The 17,188-nt window shown below is 42.9% G+C and overlaps 1 protein-coding gene across 3 annotated transcripts in view; it reads right to left on the bottom strand.

The window, feature by feature from the left end:
• Nucleotides 1-7,071: 7,071 nt before the first annotated feature.
• DLGAP1 (DLG associated protein 1) overlaps nucleotides 7,072-17,188 on the bottom strand; it is a 243,643-nt gene continuing 233,526 nt past the window's right edge. For all 3 annotated transcript variants that reach the window (XM_050942123.1, XM_050942126.1, XM_050942125.1), the window contains exons 9-10: nucleotides 11,271-11,423; nucleotides 7,072-8,213 (exon numbers count right to left, since the gene is read on the bottom strand). In XM_050942123.1, coding sequence (XP_050798080.1) covers nucleotides 8,004-8,213; nucleotides 11,271-11,423 — 363 coding nt within the window. In that variant the 3' untranslated portion in view covers nucleotides 7,072-8,003. The remainder of the gene's footprint in view (nucleotides 8,214-11,270; nucleotides 11,424-17,188) is intronic.

Raw genomic sequence — 17,188 nt, 5'->3', positions numbered from 1 at the left:
TCAGGGCCATACCTATAGTATATATATTGTGTGGATGAGACCCACGTAACACACAGAGAGCTGCATGTGTGGACCACAATGGTAAATAGGTTGAGAACCACTGGTCTACCTGAATCTCTGCTACAGTTTTGGTTGGCTCCAGCACTATTCTTCTCTTCTTGGCCTAAAACTGGAGTGTACTGTTACTTGTGTTTAACAGCCGCCACATTCCATCCCAACGGCAGCTGCACTTCAGTAGGGTGTGATGAACTCTCTGTGTAGTAGAAGCCTACACAGATTTGCAAACATGCTGAACGTTTGCAGCTCCCATTGACTTGAAGGGGATTTTTGGGTGCTCAGCATTTCTGATGCACTTTGAGGCTCGCAAAAGGCACATCATCAATCAACCAACAATACTATAAGCATTACACTGGCATTGATGTTTTGGGAAGCTGAAATTTCTTCAGTAAAGCAGCATGTTTAAAAACTATTTTTGATGGCAAAGAAACAAGTTATTGAAAAATGGCTGAAACAGAAAGTTCCATCCCTGCGTACAAGGCTCAAGGAGCTTCAGGGCTACCTGCCTTCAGCTGTGGTTATAGACCAGTGGTGACAAACAGTTGGGTCACAAATGAAATTGACGCAATTCTCCAGTGCCAAACTTAATAGTGCTGTTGTTATCCATTCTCTGCCTTCCAGTGTCTCTCTCTTCCCCTATCACTACGCTGCTCCCTTCCTAAATCTGTCCTTGGAAGATCTCTGCTTCAGCTGTTCATACCAGTGGAATCACTTCCTGCCATGTCAGGTGGCCATTTCTCTCCTGGTGCCAGCCATGCAACCGGGCCTTGTTGCATCATACCTCTTCGGTATATAATTTATGGCCCATCGCTGGTACCAGTTTCCCCATCCAATGTCAATTATTCAATAGCGGGATCAGGCATCCCATCCTCGGGCATATCAACTACTGTAAATCTAGGATACATGAAGCTGGGCAATCACTTGCCATTATTGTCTACAGATTAACAAATGACTCAATACTGTTTTCTAAAAGGTGGAAAACTTTTCTACCTAAGATATCCCAGGCATTGTTGTGTACTCGGTTACAGTGTGTTAGAGAAGAACTTTATGAATGGTCTAAACCCTCCACCATGCACTGGGCTTTTAAAAGCTTTATTTCATTTGTTTGCCTAGGTTTTATAAAATAAAAAAGGAATGGTTTCAGCTGTATTACAAGAGCTGCAGTAGTTCAAGAATGATCACATTCTCATGCAGTTACCTCAGGCAGCCTTTCTGAGCCCCAGTAACAATAACATTGTAAAATGCAGGGCACATTATTTCAAAGCCAAAATATTGATACAGGACCCCTTCCAGGTCTCTCTCCAGAGTTCAATGAGAGAAGGAACTGGTCAAGTTAATACTTCCCTAGTTAAAATAAGTTATTGTATAGCAAGCTATAATATGTGAAGACAGACTGTAAAAGGAGTTCCTCCTTATTAAGTATTTAACATTCAGTCCCCGTTGTTATACTGTTATGAGCCCCAAAATGGGTTTTTACCTCAGCAAAGATTTTCTCCAAGTGACCTTTCTTACTTTGTGTGGTTTTACATATGATACACTCAGCCTATTTTTCACATTCTGGCCTGATCCTTTTTCTTCCGCTCAAGGCCCATTCCTTTCCCTATTTGAGTTCTCAAATGTACCGTCCACAGAATGGCAGCCCCCATTAGAAGCTCTGAGAGGCTGTATTGTTTGAATCCTCGAGAGGCTCTAAAACTCTCAGATATTTCTCTCTCAGTGGAGCCGGCAAAGCCAATAATTGCTTCCTTTCTGTTTGGATTAAAAAGGCACCCAGCCATGGGGATTGTTCCCTCCTGGGTGAGAAGATGGAGGCCTCACTAAGAGTCACACAGAGCAGCTTATGTCAGTGCCGCAGCTCAATTTTCCCACCTGGTTTTGCTGGGTGGAGCTAACTCACTGAAGTCAGGATTTACCTGATACAGCAGCACAATAGATAACAATCTTGCATTGGCAGAGGGATTAACACAATGACCTAATAAAGCTTTTCTGTCTCTAATTTCTATGATTATATTGTTACTGGATCAATGAAGAGAACCATGAAAAACAATTACCAGGAAGCCCCGTTCCTTTCCTTGGTTTCTTTGTCTTTGCGCAGACTGTACATGTGTCTCACAGAGAAATACAAGACCTGCTATATTAATTTGTACTAGTGAGAGGCTGTTGAATGAAGATCAGTCTTACGCGTGGGAAAGTCTGACTGTCCACTGAACATGCCAATCACATCATGATTAGCATCTGAAATGCAAACAAATCCTACAGAATAAAATAATAGCATCTACCTTTTTGCTATACACAATATCCGAGCAAGAACACAGAAGGGAACTGGGAAGCCACCTCTGTCAGCACAAAAGCATCTTAAAAAGAGAGAGAGAGAGAGATTGAGAGAGAGAATGTGTTTGTGTCACCTGCAGGTGCATGGAAGGACAGATTTTTTATTGATGCAAAACACACACACACAGTCTTTTTAATGTGGGTACTGGTATTTGGGGAAATGTTAATTTTTTGAAACACAACCTTCTCATGACATGCTGGTGAGCCTAGCTCTATTTGTGTAGCACGTGAAGCAAAGATTTTCCTAGCAAAGATGCATTTTTATTGACTAGATGAACAGCTGCATTAACCCATGACTTAGTGTGCCAGTTAAGATAATCTGCTCTTTGCCAGGGGTTGTTACATTGTCACTATTCTTTCAAATATCTTGAAGAGGAAGAACAGGAGGCTGTATTGTGTTGATTGAACACCACCAAGCTTAGTTACAATATACAAGGAAGCTACAGGTGCCAGTTTTCACCCAACACTGTTCCTATTTATAGCATGCCACAGTGCCCAATTACTCATAAAACACAAAAACTACAGGAGTTTGCCTTGATTGCATGTGTCACTTTTCTTCTGAGTGAAAAGTGTGACCGTTCCAAACAGTTAAGCACAAACCAACAATGCTTGGCAAATAACCTGATATTAAGTCACGCTTGCAGGAAGTAATCATAATTTGGTCTTGAAAAATAGGCCAAGTGTATTGCTAGCACAGATTGTATTCACCTTGATTAATCATGAGGGTGGGGTGGAAATAAAGACCTTGCAGAAGGGATCTGTACATTCTCCCTCTGGAAAACAGTTTGAAAATATCTGCTATTTGGTGCATTCTGGGCCATTTTGAATGCAAAAAAGTCTACTTCAGAAGGATTTTAATGAACCTCAGGGATATTACTTCTAGTAGAGACAGTTTAGCTGTATCCAGAGGGGACTGAATTCTGTCAAAGAAAGGGAAATTCTCTCCATCTGATGGGTGGTAAAGCTTTAACAATGGGTCCCCATCTATCACATCATTGACACAAACCTCCACTGTAGTCTTCCTGTGCTTAGACACTGTCTCTTATAGAACACAAGAGGTTAGTGTGGTTATACCGTCTGAGGGTGACAAATTAAAATATAATTGGCTTAACTAGTATAAGGTATGGTACATTGTGGAGTACAGACATGAAATTAAAATAATTATCCTCAATACACACCTCTACCTCGATATAACGTTGTCCTTGGGAGCCAAATAATCCTACCATGTTATAGGTGAAACCATGTTATATTGAACTTGCTTTGATCCACCGGAGTGCGCAGCCCTCCCCCCACCCCCGGAGCACTGCTTTACCGCGTTATATCTGAATTCGTGTTATATTGGGTGGCATTATATTGAGATAGCAGTGTACTGGCTCCACAGCCTGATTTATTTTATAATGTTGGCATTCATTTGTAGTGTTATGAAATACAGATGATAGGCTTAGAATTCAGATGGGCATTGCTTTAAGAATTACAGAATATCTTTGTCACATATACTGGACAAAGTTCATTCTGGTGTAGGTGGACAGAATTCCACAGAAAGGAATTCAGCTGTACTTGCTTATGCCAATTTGTCTCAACATGTTTTCAGCCACAAGTGAAGGTAATTACAGCATGAAGGGACCCGGTGTGGTGAAAAATAAAAATAGGGCTTGTCATCACTTCACTGAAGTCAATAGCAGAACTTCTGTTGTCTTTGTGGGGCTTAGCCCCATGTAGCTTTGCCTTTGAAAATATTTCTAAGGAGCCAGGCCTTGAGCCTGGTAACACTTACATATGTGAGTAACTTTATTCATGCAAATATTTCCAGTGAGTTCAGTGGGATTCTTCCTGTGAGTTGAGTTACTCATGCAAAGTCTTCGGAAGATCAGAATCTAAACCTCTGAATACTTAACAGTAGCACTCTGGTAGTTATGCTTTTATACTTGACCACATAAAATGAATCATTTTTACAGTTATGGGATTGTGAATTTGCATTGAAAACCCACAGCTCTTACAAGCAGTGCATTAATTATTTTATTAATTTGCTCTTTTTTTTACATTATGGGAAACATTCGTCTATTTACATTTTTCTGTCTACACACAAACTAGATAGATAATCCTATGAAAAACCAATTCATAAAGCCATAAAAATGCACTCCACCCCTTCGTCTAAAGGCTTTCAATTTTGTTCCTTTTTTTCCAAACCAAAAACACTTTTAAAATCACATTTGGGAATGCAGGTAGGCCAGTGATTTACATTCCAGTTGTTATTTAAAATATGCATTTAAACATTTTTTTTAAAAAAAGAAACAAATTCACAAAGATAAAATTTAAATTAAAGTGATAGTGCACATCAGAACATTAAGGGAACACCAATAAATAAACTGAAATATATTACAAATAAGTTATTTCTATTTACCTTTTCAAATATTAAAAATCTTTAATCCATTTCTTCATCATTCTTTACAAAAAGATTATGAGAATTTTATGGAAACATCTGCAAAAAATATAATAAATACTTTTTTTTAACCTTTCAATGCAGGAGACAAACACAACCTTTTCTTCTTTTAAATTTTCCCCCAAGGAAAAAAAAGCAACAATTTTATACCAAATTAAGTGGAATATATTCATTTTTAGTTTATATCTGAACAGATAAGAATAAAAAATAATTACAACGTACACTAAAATAAATGATGTAACAATTCTCTGTGGTGATATGTAATAAGTGGCTAATTAGTGGCGTTCTAGGGGGCAAAAGTAGTTTCCATCCCATATTTACCAATTTCTAAATTGGGTGTATGCTTCAAATTTTGCTGTAAAGCTAGGCAAATGTTATAATGGCGTGTCCACAGTCATTAGGAACCAGCAGGCATTCAACTAAGAATCAATTTTAAATACATACCAAAAATATCATATGATGTACAAATACAATTCATAATGTACAAGACTAAAAAGTCTTCTATCTTCTTCTATTTTTTGGAACTCACTATGGCATGACCTTTATATAAATTTCTGTAGCCCCTTCTTAATCTAAGTCTTAACTCTTCTTTCAGAAAACTTCAAATCAACTGAAATGTAGTTATGAACCTGCATCCTCACTTGAATGCTGCTTTGTACATCTTAGTACAAATGAGTTCCAAATATTTTTTAATACTTAACATGACTATATGTCCAAAAGTGGCAGTTGGCACTATATATACTGCAAACACTGTGATCTTTCATTGCTGCTAAAAGTTAAATGAAGTGGGTTCTTTTCAAAACTAGCAAATACACTGGTATTCAAATACTTATAGGGCCAACCTTTCAAAGCTCCCTTAACATGAAGCACTCAGTGGGGTTACACTGGATTTCTGATTACTGTAGTTAAAAGTCTTTTAAATATTAAATTATTAGCCCTTATCTTGTAAACCACAGCAGTAAATATTTGTGCCCTGTTTATAAAGACATAGCTCAGATATCAATGGCTTTGAGAGGTAGCAAATTCTCTAGTGGCTTTACAATGTTTTCATGAAACTATTTGGTGCCAGAACCTATTACCTCTCCTAATTTCTTGAATGAAATTAAATTAGCACCTGGCTATGTTACATTAAAAGAAGCTGTTTGGCATGATCTTAGATGTATATTTTCAGAAAGTGCTTAACTTTCTGGTGAGAATTTCAAATGTTTTAAGATGGGAGCTAAACAGTTAAGGCTACCATGCACTGGAGTTGTCATAGGTGGAATGTGCACACTGTTAAAAGAATAAGGGCATTTACAGCCAACTTTGGTTGGATGCAAAGTGCACATTAGCCACCACTCAGTGGACTCTGTTGCTGTACCATTTCCAGGTTAGAGAGAAAACATCTTTCTTTCTTGTAAGGGTCACACCCTGCCCGGTGCTATATGGAAGTCCAAGTGGGAGAAGAGATCATAAGAACCCACCCTGAGCGGGGCAGCATTCTAACCCAGAGCTGAAGAGAGCACTAACAATGAGGCATGGCTACTATGCCAGAAGACACACAACAGTCCCAAGAGGGCATGGTCTGCTGACTATGGGGCATAGCCAGGTGGGCCCGGCCAACTAGCACTAACGTTGCCTTCTGCAGCATATGCCAGTTGCTCATTTTCAGCGACATACCCAAGACATCCTATCCTGTGCCGGCACACTGGCTAGTGTCACTAATGCACAGCCAATACCTTCCTCCATCAGTGCAACTCCAAACAGCAAGGGCAAGATTTTACCCTAAGTATCAAATAAATTGCTGAAGACTAGGGAATGCATATTGTACATGATTTCAAAAGCTAGTGTAGTGAACAAATATAGGCTCATTATGGTCCCACTGCATCTGAAAAATCCTAATGTTTGAAAAATGGAGTATGTTATATTATTAAAAAAGGGACTAAAGGAGAAACTTACTCCCAGCTATGAACCATCTGATGGAAGCAGTCTGACCTGAAGCTTACTACCAGCTGTGTAGAAAACAAAACAAAGTCTTGCTTTGAAAAACAGCATGGATTCCATTTACAGTATTTCAGTAACGGGGTGGATGGGTGTGAAATCTGATAGTTTCACTAAGATTAAGACATCAACAAAACCAAGCTGTTTTTTTCTTTTTTTTCTTCTCTTTTTTTAAAACCAATAGAGTACAATACAATACGATAGGAACTGACAATACAGTACAGTTTTCTTATATTCTTATATAAATTTTCTTATATAAAATTCTTAATACTTTGACAAAAAAGTCCCTTTTTATATTATCTTCAATGATCATTTCTTCTTATCTCCTTTCCTTTTGCCTTTTTATTGCCTTTCAAAATAGATGATTTCCCTGGAAGATCAAATTTACAATCTTCTGCTGATCAAAATGTTTAAGTAGTGATTGACGAAAAACAAATGAGGCAGTTTGTGCAGCTGTGAGAGTGTGCAGGTATCTTTTGACAGGATCTTTTCTGTCCCTCACAATCTCACCTGCAGGATTTACCTCTCCCTCCTTTGCACCACACCACAGCTATCTCTCCCCCTACCTCGCCCTTTGTGACATCTTAAATTCAGGTGAGATATGATTCTGAGGTTTAGAATAAAGTGCGCCATCTGCTTAAAAAATAATAGTAATAAAAAGAAGGGAATCCGAGCCATAGCTCCTTTAATCTTTAATGAGGAAGACAGCAGAGTCCCAAAGGATCACCCTGTGTTACTGAATTTCCAAAATACTCTATAGTTTTATATTGCTGTACACCAGGTAACATACTAACTTTAGATAAACTAAAGATCATGAATGAGTTAAATGGTGTATTTACTATACAGGTGTGTGTGTATGTGTGTCTGTGAGTTCTGTATTTATTTCTTAAATAGAAAGGAGGATTGTACTCTCTTACATGAGGCAAGGTGGCAGCATCAATACATGTGACAAAGCATCATAATGACATGGGCAAACCTTTAGAAAGCAACAGTTATTAGAGGACATCTCTTGGAGGATCGACAACTACACCACAAAAGTGGAATTAATTGGGATCATTGTAGAGGGAGAGAGAGAGAGAGAAAGAAAGAAAGAGGGGAATACAAATTCTTAATGGTGGCTCTGAATAGGGACCTACAGGAGCAGATTATACAAGAGACTTGTCTTGCCAGTGAGAGTCCTCCTGGTGGGATCCCTTCATAGCCTTGTCTGGGCTTCGGGGATGTAAATCTCAATGCTTTCAGCGCTCTCAGTGGCGGAATTCTGGCGGATAGATGTGGCTCGTTTGGCAGCCATCAGCCGTTTCCGGGCCTCTTGACGCTGTGAGCTTTCCAGAGAACGTTCCCGTATGAGTGGCACCTGACCTTTCGCTGGCTTCTTTGGCACTGGAGGAGGGACCCTTCTCTCCTGATCAAAGCAGAAGGTTAATGACATTATACAGCTTCTCAGGGAAAGCTTGGAAAAAACTAGGATAGGTCAGTAGTTAGAACACACATTTTACCTAAGGTTTGTTAGTTCTTATCTGCATTTTTTTCTTCATTGAACTGGCTTTTGTATTCAAGGGTTCATAAAAATAATGTAAGCTTAAAGCAAAGGATAGTATTGATAGCAGAGCTAGTTCTCCACAGGTACGATGTGTATTAAACGCCTGGCGCTGAAAGGGCCGAAGCTCCCACAGCTAACCACTTAATGCGGTTCCCATTGGGGAATCCAGACTCCTCGTCCTGGTGCCAGGGATTAGAAAGGAGAGCATCTTAAACAGAACTTTGTAGCACTCTTTAAGCTAATACAGTTTCATAAACCTAATGTATAAATTCTACTACGGAATTAAAAAAAAAACCCAACTCCTATCAAACTCTTCGGGTTTGTTAATAAAATTAATTTACTATAGCAGCAATCCTGTGTTACAGAAGTGAAATACACAAATGACCTTGTCCCTTACACACAGTACATACATAGCACTAGATGGGCTTACAACACTGAGATTCAATGGATATATATCACACAGTAAATGTAATGTAAACTAGCAGCTTGGAGTTGGCGTACCACAGTTAGAATAAAAAACATGTGCTTAGTGGTGGCCGATCTTGGTAATAGCTCAAATAATCCATACTTTTCATGTCTTACTATAAAAATTCTTAAAATTTAGCACCATGCTGAATGAGCCTTAGGAATTACAATAACCTACAAACTGAAAATGGGTAGGAATTTTAAAAAAATCATCGAGAGAACATACACTAATCGTCACTTTGGTAGTCAAAGATGCATGGTTAACAAAGGGGAAATTTATATATTTTTATATATATAAGGATGGCTTTAGAAAAAGTGTGGATTCAGTTCTGAACTTCAGGCAGCTATAAAGTTTTTGTCAAGTCAATTTAGATTGTCTTTTAAATTACATCCCCTTCCAACTGTGAACATGGTTTCTGAGAGCAGGGATTTTATTACTACAAAGATTCCATTCTAGCCTTTAGTTTGCGCTCATGTTGATGACAACAGCCTTCATTACTTGAAATGCAAAGCTGCCTAGTTACACTTATTCACACTTTGCTTTTTCCTCTGCATCTAAAGATTAATCTATGCTGTTTAACAAGGGCCCAAGGGGGGGAAGACAGAGGCAAATGCAAAGATCAATTCCATAGGAAGTTTTCATTCTTTCTTTCTTTTTAAATAAGGAGATGAACAGTTTAATTTAAAATCACAGTTAAATGAAACAGGAACAGAGTCAGCGTAATTCTTTAAAGTGCATATCCTCTACCTTCCTGTTGTAGATTGTAAATACATACGATCCTTTCTTCATTACTGCTTAACTTCTTCTAAGCCTTTATAGTCTTCCTTTTGGTGGGAATTCCTTGAAATGTTTTCAAGGAAAATGAAAGGGACATATCTAGTAAAACGCTCTTTTCTTCATGCTGGAGACTGAACACATTCTTTTGCATTAGAAGCTAATGAAAAATGGTACATTAGCACGTGTGCACATGTGTGTTTGCAGTTTTACAGCTCCTTCTCAAGGAAGACATATTAAATAATAATTACCTGACTTCTGTATCGTGGCCTCAGAAAACAACCAAGGGCCACCCCCAAATAAAACACTAATGGTATTCCTCTGATGGTTTGGAATTAACCTGGAATTTAGCACTCCTAATTCAGGAACAAAGGGCATGATTTTTTAGTCTTGTTTGGTGGGAATAGGATGCTAACAGAACTGTATTTCAAACCTTCCTGCTGGAAGATTTGTGGAAATTTGTATTATTATTTGTCCAAAAGAAAATGCCACTTTGCTTGTCAGAGCTATTTTTAGGGGCAGGTAATCCAGACATCAGCATCGGCCACCCAAATGTATATATTACTTGAACAAGGCTATAATATAATATATATATATATAATGGTACACTCCTTGCTTCCTTGCCTTTTTGGTGTATGTTATATCCCTACCTATGTGTCATATTCATGAGCCAGTGCCCATTTCTGAGTCTAATGAGGCTAATGGAAACGCAGCTGTAGAGTTAGACAGCAGCAGGAGAATAGCATTAGATTGTAAGCTCCTCTGGACACAGATCTGGCTTTAAGTGTTTTCCGTGAAGTTTCTAGCTCACTTATGGGTTCTATAAAATAATCAATTATGACAACAATAGTTTTGGAGAACTGTATTGTGGCTCACCCAAGGTGCTGTTTGACCAGCTGATCAGATGTCCTGATGGTAAGGATTAAAAATAAGGATACGTGCCAAACCAGAATGGAAAAAGAAACATGGCTCACACTTGGAAACCTGGTAGTCTCTTTATGGCAACAATGGAAAACTCTGTTAAAAATAATTACCAGTGCTACAAATGATTTTTGGGCTATCTTGAAAAAATAACATTACCAGCAAAATGAACCTGATTACAAGAATTTCCATTTAAAAACAAAAGAAAGCAAACAAAAAAGAATGGCATGGAAAGGTTACCATGCAACTTGTAGGAAGTTTGTTTTTTAGGTCTGTATGACGGCAGTTGGTTATCACTGTACTTATGATCTGGTTACCAAAGTCAGTGATGATTACACTACTTCCCTAGTTTTCTCAGTAACAAAGCCTAGAGTGTGCAAGTAAACTGAATTCTTGCTATATGCAATAATATGCACCATAAATGTGATTTATTTAAATTTAAGAATCAATATATATGGCAGTTCCTTCCAATGACTGATCATCTAGTATGATTAAATGTAAAGTTTAACAACGTACTACATTCCCATTATCCAATTCACAAAGACAGTTTTGGTTTTAAAATATGCCTGAAACATAGCCTGAAACATATTACAGATAATATCCCAGATGATTATTATGTAAACATTGTTATTACAGTGAAATGAATCTGATATGAGCTTCATTGCACATTTTTAACATCTGTACACAGAGGACTATTTAATTTGTCCAGTATTTGTGCAGGGTTTTAAATGAAGCATACAAAATCTACATTGTTCTACCTTCTTGTCATGAGGATCCATCTGTTTCCAATTATTGGCCTTTAACTGATGAAGTTCATCAAATTTCATACTAATATTTTCTATGGACAACTGGAGCATATCCCAAAACCCTGCTAAATCCTGGGAGGTCGGCCTTGGATGTGCATTAGGATTCTGTACAACAGAAGAAAAAAATATTTTGGCTTTAGTATCTTCTAATGTAAAGCATTTGTGCAAATGGCTATGCATCTCACCAGAAAGCAGTTTACTTAGATTCAGATGATCAATGAGATACATAGAAGAAGTTAAAAGAACCGAGAAAAAACACTTCTTACTAGTATTTTTACTTATAAAGATTTAGGGCTAAATTCTGACAGGTGTGCTCCAGAAACCCTGTGCTTTCCCCTGAAGTCAGTGGCCTCAATTCTGGCTACCCATCAAAACATGGGGAAAGGTTGCTTTCCTGTCCAGGAGCAGCAGAGTGGCAGTCTTCGGCACAGCCCAGGGGTCTAACATGGATGAAATCCTGGCTGCTCTGAAGTCAATGGCAAGACTCCTGTTGACTCCACTGGTGTCAGGATTTCATCCCACATTTCTGCATGTGCATCTACTGATTCAAGAGGGCATTAATTCACATTTGTATAGTGTTTCAATGATATTAAGGACTATGAAAATACTACATTTTAAATAAATGTACCCTGGACAGATTATTTATATTCCTGGCAAAAATAATCTTTGCAGAGGGAAATAAATGGGGAAAGAGAATATGGATGCACATTAACCCTACTTTTGCAGGGCACTCTTTTGGAGAGAGTTATATGTTGAACCAGAATCTGGCCATTAAAACTTTACGTGTGCCACTGGCTCGTAAGATTTTGACCTTCCAGTCAAATGCTGCACACTGCTCTGGTGAAGTCTGTCTGACGGATCTCTTTAAATGATTTAAATAAAATAGACTGTTGGATACACTGGTTTACAGCTTGATTTTTCAGAAGTGCTGAACATCCACAACTTCACTTGAGGTAATGGGATAAGACGGTTACTCACCTTTGTAACTGTTGTTCTTCAAGATGTGTTGCTCATATCCATTCCAATTAGGTGTGTGCGTGCCGTGTGCATGCTCGTCGGAAGATTTTTACCCTAGCAACACTCGGTGGGGCGGCTGGGCGCTCCCTGGAGTGGCACCGCTATGGCGCTGGCTATATACCCCTGCCGACCCAACGGCCCTTCAGTTCCTTTTTGCTGGCTACTCCGACAGAGGGGAGGGAGGGCAGGTTTGGAATGGATATGAGCAACACATCTTGAAGAACAACAGTTACAAAGGTGAGTAACCGTCTTTTCTTCTTCGAGTGCTTGCTCATATCGATTCCAATTAGGTGTTTCCCAAGCCTTACCTAGGCGGTGGGGTCGGAGTGAGATGTTGCAGAATGCAAAACTGCTGAGCCAAAGGCTGCGTCATCTCTGGACTGTTGAACCAGAGTGTAATGAGAGGCAAAGGTATGTACCGAAGACCAGGTAGCTGCACGGCATATCTCCTGGATGGGTACATGAGTCAGGAAGGCAGCAGATGAAGCCTGGGCCCTGGTAGAATGTGCGGTGAGGTGGCTTGAGGGAACATGAGCCAAGTCATAACAAGTACGGATGCAGGCCGTCACCCAAGATGAAATCCTCTGGGAGGAGACAGATAGGCCCTTCATTCGGTCTGCCACCGCGATGAAGAGTTGGAGCGTTCTACAAGAGGGTTTTGTCCGCTTGATATAAAATGCGAGCGCTCTACAAACACCTAGAGAGTGCAATTGTTGCTCCCTTCGTGTTGAGTGTGGTTTTGGGAAGAAGACCGGAAGGAAGATATCCTGGTTGACATGAAAGGCCGATACCACCTTAGGGAGGAACGCCAGGTGTGGTCACAACTGCACCTTGTCCTTGTGAAACACAGTATATGGTGGGTCCACCGTGAGAGCTCGAAGCTCGAAGACTCGTCTGGCCGATGTAATGGCTACGAGAAAAGCTGTTTTCCAGGACAGGTATAGTAGCGAGCAGGTTGCTAGCGGCTCGAATGGGGCAGACATAAGTCTGGATAGAACCAGGTTGAGGTCCCAGGTTGGGGCGGAGTGGCGAACCTGAGGGTATAGGCGCTCCAAGCCCTTGAGGAACCTAGAAACCATAGGGTGCGAGAACACTGAGCGGCCACTCTCCCCTGGGTGGAAGGTAGAAATAGCCGCCAAGGGCACCCTCAATGATGATATTGCTAGGCCCTGCTGTTTGAGAGACCAGAGGTAGTCCAAGATGGTGGGGATCGGGACCTCGGTCGGAGTAACGTTTTGTGTTTTGCACCAGCAGGGGAAGCGCTTCCACTTGGCTAGATTCGTGGCCCGAGTGGAAGGTTTTCTGCTACCCAGGAGTACTTGTTGTACTGAGGCAGAGCAATGTAATTCTGATTGGCTTAACCACGCAGCAGCCATGCTGTGAGGTGAAGGGACTGCAGATCTAGGTGGTGAAGTCTGCCGTGGTCCTGAGTTATGAGGTCTGGGCGAAGAGGCAGGGTAACTGGGTTGGCTATCGACAGGTCGAGCAACATGGTGTACCAGCGCTGCCTGGGCCACGCTGCAGTGATCATGATTAAGCGAGCTCCGTCTCTGCAGAGCTTTAGCAGAACCCAGTGAACCAGCGGGAACGGCGGAAAGGCATAAAGCAGTTGGTCTGTCCACTGCATCAGGAAGGCATCCGAGATCGAACCCGGGGAGAGACCTTGGAAGGAGCAGAACATCTGACATTTCCTGTTCTTGCGGGAAGTGAAGAGATCTATGCGGGGAAATCCTCACTTCCAGAAAACAGAATGGATAACTTCCAGATGAATCGACCACTCGTGAGACAGGAAGGATCTGCTGAGTTGATCTGCCAGAGTGTTCCGAATGCCTGGGAGGAAGGACGCTACTAGGCCTATTGAGTGGGCTATACAAAAGTCCCAGAGCTGGATGGCTTCCTGACAAAGGGGGGAAGACCGTGTCCCTCCCTGCTTGTTTATGTAATACATGGCCGTTGTGTTGTCTGTGAACACTGAGACACAACGGCCTTGCAAATGCTGTTGAAATGCCTGGCATGCAAGACGGACTGCTTTCAGCTCTCAGACACTGATGTGCAAGGCCAGCTCCTGAGATGACCAAAGGCCTTGAGTGTGAAGATGTCCGAGGTGAGCACCCCAGCCGAGAGATGACGCTTCCGTTGTCAGGGACATAGAAGGCTGGGGCGGATGGAACGGCATCCCTGCACACACCAGGGAGGGCGTCAGCCACCAGTCGAAGGAGCGTATGATGCTCGGGGGAATGGTGACTATCATGTCTATGGTGTCTCTGCTCGGGTGGTATACCGAGTTGAGCCAAGTTTGGAGGGGACGGAGACGTAGCCTGGCGTGTTTGGTCACGAAGGTGCAGGCAGCCATGTGACCCAGGAGACCGAGACATGTGCGAGCCGAAGTAGTTGGGAAGTTCTGCAGGCCTTGGATAATCGCTACCATCGCCTGAAACCGAGGCGAGGTATTCAGGCTCTGGCGAGATTGGAGTCCAGAATGGCCCCAATGAAGTCTATCCTTTGTGTGGGAACCAGAGTAGATTTCTCTGTGTTGATCATCAGGCCTAGACGAATGAATAGGTCCTTGACGATGCCCACATGATAGGAGACTTGTGACTCTGAGGTCCCTCGGATGAGCCAATCGTCCAGATACAGAAAAACGTGTATCCGACGGCGGCGGAGGGTGGTGGCGACTACAGCCATGCACTTTGTGAATACTCTTGGGGCTGCAGAGAGGCCAAATGGTAGGACTGTAAACTGGAAATGCTGACAGTTGGCCACAAACCGGAGGTACCGCCTGTGAGGAGGATAAATGGCAATGTGAAAATACGCATCCTTCATATCGAGAGCTGCATACCACTCTCCGGGATCCAAGGATGGGATGATGGTCCCCAGAGATACCATGCTGAACTTCAACTTTATCATGAACTTGTTGAGTTCTCGCAGGTCTAGGATAGGTCTGAGACCTCCCTTCGCCTTCGGGATTAGGAAATAGCGGGAGTAAAACCCCTTGCCCCTTTCGTCGTTTGGTACCTCCTCTATGGCTCCCATGGCAAGGAGCGACTGCACCTCTTGTAAGAGGAGTTGCTCGTGAGAGGGGTCCCTGAAGAGGGATAAGGATAGAGGGGTGAAAGGGGGGGGGGCGAAATAAACTGGAGGTGGTACCCAAGTTCCACTGTGCGTAGGACCCAATGATCTGAAGTTAGGAGGGACAACACAGGGAGGAAAAAGGAGAGGGGGTTGGAAAAAGGAGGGAAAGGATCCTGGAATGTAACTGGTATGCCGTCCTCGGGCGTAACTTCAAAAGTTAGGTTTTGGCCCCGTAGGTGGTTTAGAGGGACCTTGATTTTGGCCTCCCTTGGGATCCTGACTGTCGTCTACGGCCAGCTCTACCCTGCCTTCTACCAAAGTCCTGCCTTTGTCTAGGCAGAGGGTACGGGCAGTGAGACTGGGGACGGAAAGGCCTGCGCTGAGTCACCGGCGTGTGCATGCTGAGAGAGCGCATGGTGACCCTGTTGTCCTTCGGGCTTTGTAGCCTAGGGTCCGTCTTTTCAGAAAACAGGCCTCGACCATCAAAGGGCAGGTCCTGTATCGTATGCTAAAATTCTGGCGGGAGGCCTGACACTTGGAACCATGAAATACGCCTCATGGTAACTCCCGAGGCCAGAGTTCTGGCTGCAGAGTCAGCTGCATCCAACGAGGCCTGGAGCGAAGTTGATGCCACTTTTTTCCCCTCCTCCAAGAGGGCTGCAAATTCCTGACGGGAGTCCTGGGGAACTAGCTCCGTAAACTTGCCCACCGCCGCCCAGGTGTTGAAGTTGTAGCGGCTAAGCAAGGCGTCCTGATTCGCCACCCGGAGTTGGAGGGCCCCTGCAGAGTACACCTTACGGCCCAGTAAGTTCATATGCCTAGCCTCCTTCGATTTTGGCGCCGGAGTTTGGCGTTCCCTCTCGTTGACGGATTGTACAACAAGGGAGCAGGGAGGAGGATGGACGTACAAGTACTCGTACCCCTTGGAGGGCACCATGTACTTGTGCTCAACTCCCCTGGCAGCGGGTTGAATGGAGGCTGGAGACTGCCAGATGGTATCAGCATTGGCCTGGATCATCTGGATAAATGGTAAGGACACTCTTGTGGGGGCATCAGCTGACAGAATATCCACCACCGGGTCCTCTATCTCCGGAGCCTCCTCTGCCTGGAGATTCATATTGAGCGCCACACTTCTCAGGAGGTCCTGGTGAGCTTTCAGGTCAATTGGAGTAGGGCCCGTCGAGGATGTCCCTGCCACCGCCTCCATCAGGAGAGGACGAAGATGAAAGGCCAGGGACAAGGGGGTCCTGTGGGGCCTCGTGGACATAGATGCCCTCTTCTCCCTTGGTAACTCAGACTCTGGTTGGGGAGCTGGCACTTCCTCCGTAGCGGGAGGAGGGGGGCGGCTGATGGTCGCCTCCGGCACCCAGTGCTCCGATGCGGCAGAGCGAGATGGGGCTGGAGGCACACCATGGGCCTGGTGATATGCCCAAGGCATCCAGAATGACCACTGATGGGGGCCTTGATCTTGGGTCTGGGTTTCCTGGAAGATCCTAGTGGGCACATACAGTCCTGTGTATTTGAACTGTCTGCCTGGGACGACACGGATGGGTGGCGGGATGGCCAAGGAGGAGCTGAAAAACCCTCTCTGGTTGTTTTTGCTTTATGAAGCCCTGGGGATCGGTACCGGGAGCCATACCGGTACTGGGAACGAGATCGGGACCTATGACCGGAGTGGTGCCAGGAGGTCGACCAGGATCTCGAAGCTCGGCATCTGGATCAGCTGCGAGACTCGCGGTGCCTGGAGCTGGATCGGTACCGAGAGTACCGGGCTGGCGAAC

This window comes from Gopherus flavomarginatus, chromosome 2 (genome assembly GCF_025201925.1).
Source record: "Gopherus flavomarginatus isolate rGopFla2 chromosome 2, rGopFla2.mat.asm, whole genome shotgun sequence".
In the NCBI taxonomy this organism is placed as follows: domain Eukaryota; kingdom Metazoa; phylum Chordata; order Testudines; family Testudinidae; genus Gopherus; species Gopherus flavomarginatus.
This window is presented reverse-complemented; position numbering and strand designations above follow the sequence as displayed.